This window comes from Oncorhynchus masou, chromosome 28, assembly GCF_036934945.1.
Source record: "Oncorhynchus masou masou isolate Uvic2021 chromosome 28, UVic_Omas_1.1, whole genome shotgun sequence".
Lineage (NCBI taxonomy): Eukaryota > Metazoa > Chordata > Actinopteri > Salmoniformes > Salmonidae > Oncorhynchus > Oncorhynchus masou.
In genome coordinates this window covers 62,045,732-62,058,389 of record NC_088239.1, presented here as the reverse complement: position 1 = coordinate 62,058,389, position 12,658 = coordinate 62,045,732, and the positions used below count along the sequence as shown (strand labels likewise).

Here is a 12,658-nt window from a genome sequence, read left to right as displayed (position 1 = left end):
GTGCAGTTGCAAACGGTAGTCTGGCTTTTTTTAATGGCGGTTTTGGAGCAGTGGCTTCTTCCTTGCTGAGCGGCCTTTCAGGTTATGTCGTTATAGGACTGGTTTTTACTGTGGATATAGATACTTTTGTACTGGTTTCCTCTAGCATCTTCACAAGGTCCTTTGCTGTTGTTCTGGGATTGATTTGCACCAAAGTACGTTCATCTCTAGGAGACAGAACGCGTCTCCTTCCTGAGCGGTATGACGGCTGCGTGGTCCCATGGTGTTTATTGTTTGTACAGATGAACATGGTACCTTCAGGCGAAATTGCTCCAAAGGATGAACCAGACTTGTGGAGGTCTACAATTGTTTTTCTGAGGTCTTGGCTGATTTCCCCATGATGTCAAGCAAAGAGGCACGGAGTTTGAAGGTAGGCCTTGAAATACATCCACAGGTACACCTCCAACGGACTCAAATTATATCAATTAGCCTATGAAAAGCTTCTAAAGCCATGACATAATTTTCTGGAATTTCCCAAGCTGTTTAAAGGCACATCAACTTAGTGTATGTAAACTTCTTATCCACTGGAATTGTGATATAGTGAATTATAAGTTAAATAATCTGTCTGTAAACAATTGTTGGAAAAATTACTTGTGTCATGCACAAAGTAGATGTCCTAACCGACTTGCCAAAACTATAGTTTGTTAACAAGAAAATTGTGAAAAACGAGTTTCAATGATTCCAACCTAAGTGTATGTAAACCTCCGACTTCAACTGTAGCTGCCTCTTATCACAACATCACGAGGGAGGTTGTACTGTAGCTGCAGCAGTAACAGTGGTCTGGGCAGGTCGACTGGGCCTTACGAAGCATGAGGAGCCTGTGTGTGCAGGCCTATAACGGTGCCCAGACAATGAGAAAAAAAACACTCACTTCAGTTGGCTTATGTCTGAGATGGCGACCCTCTTTTTCTTCAAGATAAGACTGATTATTCAAATTGATCAGGCTACTAGTCATCACCTAGAATCAAGCACATATTGTCCCCATTCCCAGATCAGTCTATTCATACCACAGATAAAGCTGGACTATTATAACCACTACCCTGCAATAGCACGCAAGATAGCTTTGAACATTTTTACAAAGACAGGTATAACCTTAGTAACCATAACATTTCCTCTCCACAGCCCCCTTCCCTTATCTTTGAACTACATCCGTTTGAACTGTGGACAAAGCAACTACATGTCTAGAGACACACCCAACCTAACAGACATCTGCTCACCCACATGGTTGACTGACGGAGTTGGGGCATCCAGTAAAAGGGAGTATCCTTGTAGTGCATCATGTTCAAACAACAAGAGGCAGGATATCAACACCACCCTGAGTCAGATAGGCTTACTGAGGATGCAGCCAGACTCAGAATTGGTGGCAGTTATGAAAACCTCATCTTTCAGGCTCCTTCTGTAGAGTGAAGTGTTATGATAAAGTATCAGTACCAGAAGAATTTAGCCTTGTCTAATTGTTTTACCAAAAAAGGAAATACATAGCCTAAGCTACAGTAAATAAACATCCTAGGCTGGCCATGGTGAGCAAAATTAGATTAGTACCAGACCGTCGGGGTAGAAATGTTTGCGCTGAAGATGGACCGTACAATAAGACTAGAAAATTATACCATAGCTGGAATTCTGGAGTTGAAGAGTAGAAGGAATGGGAAGACAGGGTAACACCACTCAGTATGCACTAGCATAACTCAGTGTTGTGTGTAGGACATACTTTCTTCATTTGAAATGAGGGAGTAACACACACACAGACAACAGAACACGTATAGCCAACTCAGGAAAGGGCAGTCAGATACCAGATGTGTTTCTGTTGTTTCAAGTCCATGTGTTAAAATGCTTTACCTGTTAACTGCAACATCAAATGCAACTGTTGGTCTGAAATATAGCCTATTCTTTTAAAGCTTTCTCAATGCACTCTTAGCCTACAACTTGAATCAGTAGCCTAAGATTAAAATCAAATTTGAAAATAATATGATCACAGTGGACAGCCCAAGGGTGAGCCAGCGTCTAATGACCGAGCCTGACCTTGAGTGAACAACTGACCTGGTAAAAGTCTGAGCTTAGGCTGGTGTCTTTGGATCCCCACTGAGTCTGGCTGACTGTAATTTCCTATTGACCTAATTAAAGCCAATACTAAATCAGACCAGATAGATACTGGAGGAAGTGAGGGGGGACTATGAATGCATTGTATGGTTTGTACAAGGCCTATATAGATAGGTGCTGCGGAGGGTGGAGACCAGACAAACGTTTGACACAACCACAAGAGAGCAGATGCATGATGGCTGACTAACAGATTGAGCATTGCTTGAGTGTGACTCTCAGTATTTTACACAGGACGGTAACAACTGCTTGTAGGCCCTAACCCTGCTGAATACCACAAATTAACCTTGTTCACTAAGGCAGTGGTAGGATGCAGAGGTGCCAGGTTTTCAAAACACTGCTGTCTGTTTTAAGAGAGCAGCTGCACCATTATTTACAGCACCAGATGGCTCCTGACAGATCTCATATCAAGGTTTAATGGGCAGAACACTGTGTTGAGCATCACAGAAGAGGAATACATAAAGCATATTGTCACGAAAAGCCAGATCATCCACAAGGCAAGAAAAACATGATTCCAGTGTTTCCCCTATATGCATTTTGCAGTGGCGCTGATTCACTGTCCATGCTACGGTTACATAGATAGAGAACAGGCCTAGGCTACATTTGCTGCTCCACAAGAATAAAACCACACTGACTGGATAGTCTCTCTACTGCCTCAAATTCCTCATATTGCTCCTAAAAACGATGACCCTATAACACTGGCCCTCTTCTCTTCTCCTTTTCCCACATAGCTTTAATAACACAAGCTGAAACCCCTTCCCCCATGTCCAGGGACCTCACGCAGGTTTGGAGGAATGTTGGGGATTTTTGGGGACATTGTGTGGCCCGGAATGTGCTGCAGGCAGCAAAAGTCAATACCAGTTGTCTGCTCAATAAACTATGTTAATTGCTTGCCAGACTGTGATTTTTACTGCACCATGTCAAATGATCCTTCATGCCATTTACTCTTTATTAATCTCAATCTATTCCAGGGTGCAGAATGGCACTAGAAGTAGCGAACTAATAATGCTTAGTGTGACATGTAATGATCACAACAGTCCCAATATATATATATATGTGGTGGTTGCAGCTAAATGAGCATGACTACTCAAGAGACACGTCTCCTTCACTGAGTGTGAAACATCACATGAATGATAAATAGTTTGACATTTTACTGATAGTGGACACACTACCATGGCTGGCAGAACACACTACTATGATGTCAACCCTATTCTGACTTTATGCAATGTGATAGTATGGCTGCAATATAAATTGTGTCTCAATTTGGTCAAAATGAGTGGATCTTTCTTTACCCTAACTAACCCTTCTCATCTTTGTTAGGAGGGGAGGAAAGTAACGAGCTAACGAAATTAAAAGACAACAGTAATGTTATTGTATTTTGTTATCTAGCATACTATTTAGTTAGCTAGGTAGATATGTATTGTTTCTATACATTGTAATTGTCAGACACTGCTGGCTCGATGAAGTTACTAAGGTTAGCTAGCTACGTTAACTCGTTAGCTAGCTAGCTAGCCACCTACAATACATGCAGCTAGCTAGTTACACACAAGCAATCACAATTTGAAAAACATCTAACACATTTTACCTGGAATTCTTTGGTAGAGATAATCGAATGACTCGGATACCATCGGTTACAATATGCAGTTATTAGTCATTTCATGCACTCCATCCTCAGCGTCCCTGCCCCTTGATATTCTCCATTGACAGGACACAGCATGAGCATTCCCGATTAATGGTTGGAATTGTAGGACGTCGCTGACAGATCCCTCTCCACGTCCTTTTTGGAATGTAGCAAATTATATGGTGGGGGCCATTACGATGAGGGTCCTAGGTGTTCTCTGATGCACATGTCGAGGAAAAAAATGTGATAATAATGACATGTAGTGAATCTGTGATGTGGTGATACGTCTGTAAAATCTAGTAGGGTCCAGGTCAAGATATGCTCAATTGAAGATATAAGGCATTGCCATATTTTTTTTACATAGATACCGATTTTATTTAACATTTTGTGTACAGAGGCTGCAAATGCCTTCCAAACATGTATTTTCCTCAGACTACAGTATCCCTTTTTACAGACTCATGACATAACATGTATGTTGACCAGAAGGAAAGAAATCTAAATTGAAAAACAGAAAAAAGGTCAAATGTTTTTTTTTGTTTTGTGGATGACCAGCAAGTACCATCATTTTAGCTTCACACAGTTAACTAGAAAATGTGGAATAAAACACACATATTCCCAGGATATCAAAACATGGTTTAAGGTCATTTAAAATACGTTTCATAAGGGAGTGAATTATAATAAACTATTGCCAGGCTCATGTCAACTTAGAAGGACTGAAAGAATGAATATTCGTTCATCATACAGTATGCATACACTGAAATGCTAAAGTCGTACATAGAGTAATATATTCCATATTTTTAGACTTTAAAACATAGTACACATATTTAGAATAATCCTATGTTGCCATATATGACTTTGTTATGAAAGAGGCAGGGTAAGTGACGAGCCCTATGAAGAATCACGCTGACAATCAATAACCAAGTTCTCTTTCAGTTGAAGCCTAATTACTCAACTGTTTTATTAACATGATTAATCCTAAATGTATTGATGAACATCACAATAAATAAACCTAAGAACCCAATGCCTCTAGTATGATACATACAATACATATTGTACAACCATAAGACAAGGTTAGAGAGATGACTAACCTATATAAACTCAAATAACCTTCATCTTTCCTTGCAATTTTTTTCTCCAAACCACAGAAAATGTCCTAAAGCATCACAGTGGGCAGTCTGGAGTAAAACCAAAAGGAACTGAAAGTGCAAGCCCCTCCAAATTAGATCATGTTTTGGATTAGTGACGTGTTGATACATACAGTAGTTACAGTTCGGACAGCAGATGGTTACAAACTGTTTGGCAGTTATTTGAAAAAACAAAGTACATCTTGCAAATGAACGATACACAGCATAGCATAGAGCCTTGAGAGATATTATCTATATATGAGTCATATAACATGGCAGTGAATTTTGAAAGTGTCCTCCTTCTACAAGTGTAGATACCACTTTGCTACTACTAATATATTTTTCCTTCAGATGAGGGTATTCATCTCCATAAATACAGTAGACTTCATTTTACACAGAACTGGAACAGAAAAGCTGAAAATTAGTTATTTTGCTAATGTTGACAGAGCTAAGGCAGAATGAGGGTTATTGACTAAGCATTTGTGTGTCTGTTTCCTATGATCCTATGATTGGAAACATGAATTGGGCTTAGCTTGGTATCATAATATTCAGACAAGATCTCCCACACAGGCTAATAGTACCATGAAGTGCGATACCAAACTCTACGTTCATGTATTGGTCTCAAAATAGGTGCCTTAAGGACAGGTCTGTTTTCTCAAAAGGCGAGGGAGACTACAGCACCCCAGTAAGTCTCCTTACAGCAATTCCACTGACACATTGAAATCCACGGCATACGTTCTGAATAAAAGCTGTAACGCAGAGGTACAATGGAGCAGAGCGGGTCACAATGGAGCAGAGCGGGTCACAATTCTATAAATCAAACAGATCTAAATGAATGGTGAATGCACTGCCTTTCTCTCTCATAATCAATGGCTTCCTCCATTGTACAGTTATGTGTATGGGACATGTGAGGATATATTAGGACAAAATGTGTTACTAAAATGATGACTATGGCTATTAACTGGAGCTGATTTAGTTGATATGTTAGCATATGGATAAGTCAGGATTTGAAACATGTCCTAATTCTACTTTTTTTTTTACAGCAAATCGTCCGATTATTTCATTCACTCACTCACTCATGTGTGCGCATGAATGTTGCATGTACAACCACACACTCAGATGCCAGATTTTACACTAGCTACTGACTACTGTACAGTCAAAACGGTCGGAATTGTCTCTGCTAACTTCAAAATGTCGGAGTTCTTCATGAAATCTCAGTAGTGCAGACAGTAGTACAGACTGAGTTAGTAAACACATTACTTGTTAACAATTATCCAGCCAGAATGAAATATCATAACATATTTTAAGCTTGGTTTATTAAAACCAAAACACTTGTTGGTCACTAACATCCTGCTGTCCAATATAGCAATATGTTTATGACAACACACACAATAAAATGACTTTAATCAAACATGCCTGCATTAATCAAACATGACTACATGCCTGCAGGCACCGATATTAAAATCATTCTAATATAAATCTTCTCTTTTTTCCTTCTGAACAAAATATTCTAAGAGCATTTTCTTTTCCATGGCTCTTTGGTGGGTTAATATCAGGCAGACCAGGAGGGAGAAGAGCTTAAGGAAGGGTGTGGAGGACAGTTAATGACAGCTGTCCAGCCACCCTCATAAATATGGGTGAGAAACAGATGGGTCACTTTCATTGAAAAGAGGATAAACAAGTATTCCTTCATAACATCAACAGAATGGTCCACTTTGGCTAAGCATCCACAATTTAGCGCAACTTGTTTGAAACAGGTGAATTATTTTCATTTTCATGAGAATAACTGTCTCCACCGACACCGCTGTAGAGAGGAAACATGGTATTGTTGTAAGTTGTAGAAAGGGAACATGTTATTATTGTAAATTGTAGGGAGGAAACATGGTATTGTTGTTCTGTATACAACTAAATGTACTGTTTTGTATCCTACTTCAGTAACACATCTAGATTTCAGGGTGGGTGGTTAGGGACTGGAACACTCGAACAGATGAAGAGGGGTTGTGACATTGGCATTCAAAGATGTAGTGTTACCTTAATGATGGATACATGGCTAACATGGCTACATAGGCAGCATATGACCTCCCATCGCCTCAGACCTCCAGGACTCAAGTCTGTAACCTATACCACCTTCATCAAATCAAAACAAACACATAGATTTTTTTGGGGGGGGATTTCTGCCCCCCCCCCCCCCATTTGTTCTTCATAAATTATAATCATAACAAATAAAACAATTACAGCATAATGTGCATACTGTACTGTATCTGTAAATACAATAGTTACATTTTATCCCAAACAACAGATCATTTTGGCGAGATCTCCTATGTTACCATGAGGACATCCCCGGACTAAGGATATGAACACAGACAAACTCCTATGTTAGAAAATCTATTGCTTCCTGGGTATTTAAGCTGAGGACTACTTGAAACACAAAGAACACAAATAGAGGGAATTGCTTTATGGTCCAAACTGTAGGCAGTCTTATTATAACTGATAGATAATCTGTTTCTGTCAACTGTTCCTGCCTTTGTTGCAGTCTCCCCATCTCTGCCTTTGTCCAAGGTTTGTTTACCTTGTAAACACTTTGTTGTTGTTGTAAGTGGTGGATTCCTGGGACACACAAATAGACTGGTGATCCTGGCAGCTCTGGATGTTCCTCTTTAAAAGTCTTCAGAGAACCCAGATGTTCCTTTTCAACACAACTCTCGTAGCATTGTGGTTCTAATGTATCATGTGTAAAACATACGGTTTGAATCTCTTCAGCAGTGGATTAAGAAATAACTCAACATTTGAAAAGGCTAAACAAAACGCCGTGCAGGCCCTGCCTGTTTTTCTGCCTACAAAGCAGGAGCCAATAGCAACAAAAAAAAGAAAAACCTTGGACACTCTTTTCCCCTACATGCTGATCAGACTCAAATTGAAGTGTTTAATTTATGGTTGCAGCAGGCATGTTCAATAGTGGCATTCATTCCATACACCGTACACAAGCTGTGGAGCTTCGACGTGAGAGCGAAGAGACAGAGCGAGAAGAGGAGGATATGATGCATCAGAGAGGCACAAAGAGTCACACTGGCTATTGGGTGTGATGTATTAATGCGTTATCATCATCAGATATGTGTGGTACAACAGAAGATTGGTGTCCACCCTCTTGTTCTCAGAGGGATGGTTTCGCCCTCTGCAAGGTATGTCCAGAATCAGTGCAGAATACATCTCCTGCTGCAGTCCAGCAAAGGCCATTCTCACTCTCAGTAGCCTTCCCAAATGGACATACTGTACTGTAGACTCAGTTTGAGTCAACGTCTCTATCACAGCATCTCTCTCCCATTGTCATCATGATGGGAACCTGTGGAACACTACACTTCGGTGGAGAAGAGGATGCTCTGACGCTTACTGTCCGGCGTGGGGATGGTCTCCAGCTGGAGGAAGTACAGCAACACCTGGACCTGGAGGGCCAGACAGACAGTTAGAGGGACCTCAATATCAAAGAAGAGGGATGGGGTGAGGGACAGAGACTATATCGCCTACCTGTGACATGACCTCCAGGGACCAGCTGTCTCCCATGCTGATAGGCTGCGTGGGGTTGGTGGGGATCTTGCTGTCCTTCTCTGCAGGCCGCAGCAGGGTGGGGCCAAACACTGTGGCCAGGTTGTGGAGGGACATCTTGTTGATGCTCTCCTTGTCAGCCACCCTGGGGAGCAGGGAGAGACAGAGGGTGAATGGTGGCTCATGGTAATACACCAAGTGAAAGGACCTAATAATCACTGTATTACTTATTCAAAGAAAGAGTTTGGGATCTGCTTGTCTCTAAATGTCTGTGTTTGTCTGTACATAGCTCTATGTCTGTGGTAGCGCTATGACTGTGGTAGCGCTTTGACTGTGGTAGCGCTATGACTGTGGTAGCGCTATGACTGTGGTAGCGCTATGACTGTGGTAGCGCTATGACTGTGGTAGCGCTATGACTGTGGTAGCTCTATGACTGTGTGTATGTCTGTGTGTACCTCTTCAAGTGATCCAGAAGGAAGAGGAATGTGACCAGGTTGGGTTCTGGCAGTGACAGCAGTAGATTCAGCATGCAGCTCTCTTTGGCAACACTGTCAGACAGGGCTGCAGACAGAGAGACAGACATTCACACATTAAACTGAGTGCTAAATTATACCTTGATAATATTATACAGTGAGGGAAAAAAGTATTTGATCCCCTGCTGATTTTGTACGTTTGCCCACTGACAAAGAAATGATCCGTCTATAATTTTAATGGTAGGTTTATTTGAACAGTGAGAGACAGAATAACAACAACAAAATCTAGAAATCTTAATGAGGGAAATAAGTATTGGACCCCCTCTCAATCAGAAATATTTATGGCTCCCAGGTGTCTTTTATACAGGTAACGAGCTGAGATTAGGAGCACACTCTTAAAGGGAGTGCTCCTAATCTCAGCTTGTTACCTGTATAAAAGACACCTGTCCACAGACGTAATCAATCAGATTCCAAACTCTCCACCATGGCCAAGACCAAAGAGCTCTCCAAGGATGTCAGGGACAAGGTTGTAGACCTACACACGGCTGGAATGGGCAACAAGACCATCGCCAAGCAGCTTGGTGAGAAGGTGACAACATTTGGTACGATTGTTCGCAAATGGAAGAAACACAAAAGAACTGTCAATCTCCCTCGGCCTGGGGCTTCATGCAAGATCTCACCTCGTGGAGTTGCAATGATCATGAGAACGGTGAGGAATCAGCCCATAACTACACGGGAGGATCTTGTCAATGATCTCAAGGCAGCTGGGACCATAGTCACAAAGAAAACAATTGGTAACACACTACACCATGAAGGACTGAAATCCTGCAGCGCCCACATAGTCCCCCTGCTCAAGAAAGCACATATACATGCCCGTCTGAAGTTTGTCAATGAACACCTGAATGATTCAGAGGACAACTGGGTGAATGTGTTGTGGTCAGATGAGACCAAAATGGAGCTCTTTGGCATCAATTCAACTTGCTGTATTTGGGGGAGGAGGAATACTGCCTATGACCCCAAGAACACCATCCCCACCATCAAACATGAAGGTTTGCATTATGCTTTGGGGGTGTTTTTCTGCTAAGGGGACAGGACAACTTCACCGCATCAAAGGGACGATGGACGGGGCCATGTACCGTCAAATCTTGGGTGAGAACCTCCTTCCCTCAGCCAGGGCATTGAAAAATGGGTCGTGGATGGGTATTCCAGCATGACAATGACCCAAAACACACAGCCAAGGCAACAAAGGAGTGGCTCAAGAAGAAGCACATTAAGGTCCTGGAGTGGCCTAACCAGTCTCCAGACCTTAATCCCATAGAAAATCTGTGGAGGGAGCTGAAGGTTCGAGTTGCCAAACGTCAGCCTCGAAACCTTAATGACTTGGAGAAGATCTGCAAAGAGGAGTGGGACAAAATCCCTCCTGAGATGTGTGCAAAGCTGGTGGCCAACTACAAGAAACGTCTAACCTCTGATTGCCAACAAAGGTTTTGCCACCAAGTACTAAGTCATGTTTTGCAGAAGGGTCAAATACTTAGTTCCCTCATTAAAATGCAAATCAATTTATAACATTTTTGACATGCGTTTTTCTGGATTTTTTTGTTGTTATTCTGTTCAAATAAACCTACCATTAAAATTATAGACTGATAATTTCTTTGTCAGTGGGCAAACGTACAAAATCAGCAGGGAATCAAAAACTTTTTTCCCTCACTGTAGGTACAGTACCAGTTAAAAGTTTGGACACACCTACTCATTCAAGGATTTCTTTATTTGTACTATTTTCTACATTCTACATTCTATAATAGTTAAGACATCACAACCATGAAACAACTCATATTGAATCATGTAGTAAGCAAAAAAAGTTAAACAAATGTTATATTTGAGATTCTTCAAAGTAGCCACCCTTTGCCTTGACAGCTTTGCACACTCTTGGCATTCTCTCAAACAGCTTCATGAGGTAGTCCCCTGGAATATATTTCAATTAATTTGTGGAATATCTTTCCTTCTTAATTGAGCAAATCAGTTGTGTTGTGACAAGGTAGGGGCGGTATACATAAGATATGTCCATATTTTGGCAAGAACAGCTCAAATAAGCAAAGAGAAACGACAGTCCATCATTACTTTAAGACATGAAGATCAGTCAATTCAGAAAATTTCAAGAACTTTGAAAAAATGTTCAAGTGCAGTTGCTATAATGAAACTGGCTTAGGACCACCATAGTAAAGGAAGACCCAGAGTTACCTCTGCTGCAGATGATAAGATCATTAGAGTTAACTGTATCTCAGATTGCAGCCCAAATAAATACTTCACAGAGTTCAAGTAACAGACATCTCAAAATCAACTGTTCAGAGGAGACTGCGTGAATTAAGCCTTCATGGTCGAATTGCTGCAAAGAAACCACTGCTAAAGGACACCAATAAGAAGAAGAGACTTGCTTGGGCCAAGAAACACAAGCAATGGACATTAGACTGGTGGAAATCTGTCCTTTGGTCTGATGAGTCCAAATTTGAGACTTTTGGTTCCAACCCCCGCGTCTTTGTGAGACGCAGAGTAGGTGAAAGGATAATCTCCACTAGAGGTCGACCGATTAGGATTTTTCAACGCCGATACCGGTACAACAATACTGAATGAACAATGAACACTTATTTGAACTTAATATAATACATAAATCAAATCAATTTAGTCTAAAATAAATAATGAAACATGTTCAATTTGGTTTAAATAATGCAAAAACACAGTGTTGGAGAAGAAAGTAAAAGTGCAATATGTGCCATGTAAGAAAGCTAACGTTTAAGTTCCTTGCTCAGAACATGAGAACATATGAAAGCTGGTGGTTCCTTATAACATGAGTCTTCAATATCCCCAGTTAAGAAGTTTTAGGTTGTAGTTATTATAGGACTATTTCTCTCTATACCATTTGTATTTCATATACCTTTGACTATTGGATGTTCTTATAGGCACTTTAGTATTGCCAGCCTAATCTCGGAGATTGATAGGCTTGAAGTCATAAACAGTGCTGGGAATCAAGCATTGCTAAGAGCTGCTGTTTGAATGAACGCTTACGAGCCTGCTGCTGCCTACCACCGCTCAGTCAGACTGCTCTATCAAATATCAAATCATATACTTAATTATAATATAATAAACACACAGAAATACGAGCCTTTGGTCATAAATATGGTGAAATCTGGAAATGATCATTTCGAAAATAAAATGTTTATTCTTTCAGTGATATACGTAACCGTTAGGTATTTTATCGAACGGGTGGCAATCCTAAGTCTAAATATTGCTGTTACATTGCACAACCTCCAATGTTATGTCATAATTATGTAAAATTGTGGCAAATTAATTACGGTCTTTGTTAGGAATAAATGGCCTTTCAATAGTACGCAACGAGCCAGGCGGCCCAAACTGCTGCATATACCCTGACTCTGCTTGCACTGAACGCAAGAGAGGTGACACAATTTCCCTAGTTAATATAGCCTGCTAACATGAATTTCTTTTAACTACATATGCAGGTTTTAAAAAATATACTTGTGTATTGATTTTAAGAAAGGCATTGATGTTTATGGTTAGGTACATTGTTGCAACGATTGTGCTTTTTTCGCGAATGCGCTTTTGTTAAATCATCACCCGTTTGGCGAGGTTGAAGTAGGCTGTGCTTCGATAATAAATGAACAGCCACCGCATTGATTATATGCCATGCAGAACAAGCTAGTTAACTTAGTAATATCATCAACCATGTGTAGTTAACTAGTGATTATGTAAAGATT

At 40.7% G+C, this 12,658-nt stretch overlaps 2 protein-coding genes across 3 annotated transcripts in view; both read right to left on the bottom strand.

The window, feature by feature from the left end:
* LOC135518024 (cytospin-A-like) overlaps nt 1–3,847 on the bottom strand; it is a 46,186-nt gene extending 42,339 nt beyond the window's left edge. For both annotated transcript variants that reach the window (XM_064942847.1, XM_064942848.1), the window contains exon 1: nt 3,719–3,847. The gene's annotated coding sequence lies outside the window, so the exon portion shown is untranslated. The remainder of the gene's footprint in view (nt 1–3,718) is intronic.
* An 840-nt stretch (nt 3,848–4,687) lies between these two features.
* Nucleotides 4,688–12,658, bottom strand: part of LOC135518023 (breakpoint cluster region protein-like) — a 143,272-nt gene continuing 135,301 nt past the window's right edge. Inside the window, exons 21-23 of the mRNA XM_064942846.1 lie at nt 8,874–8,979; nt 8,401–8,563; nt 4,688–8,318 (exon numbers count right to left, since the gene is read on the bottom strand). Coding sequence (XP_064798918.1) covers nt 8,229–8,318; nt 8,401–8,563; nt 8,874–8,979 — 359 coding nt within the window. The 3' untranslated portion in view covers nt 4,688–8,228. The remainder of the gene's footprint in view (nt 8,319–8,400; nt 8,564–8,873; nt 8,980–12,658) is intronic.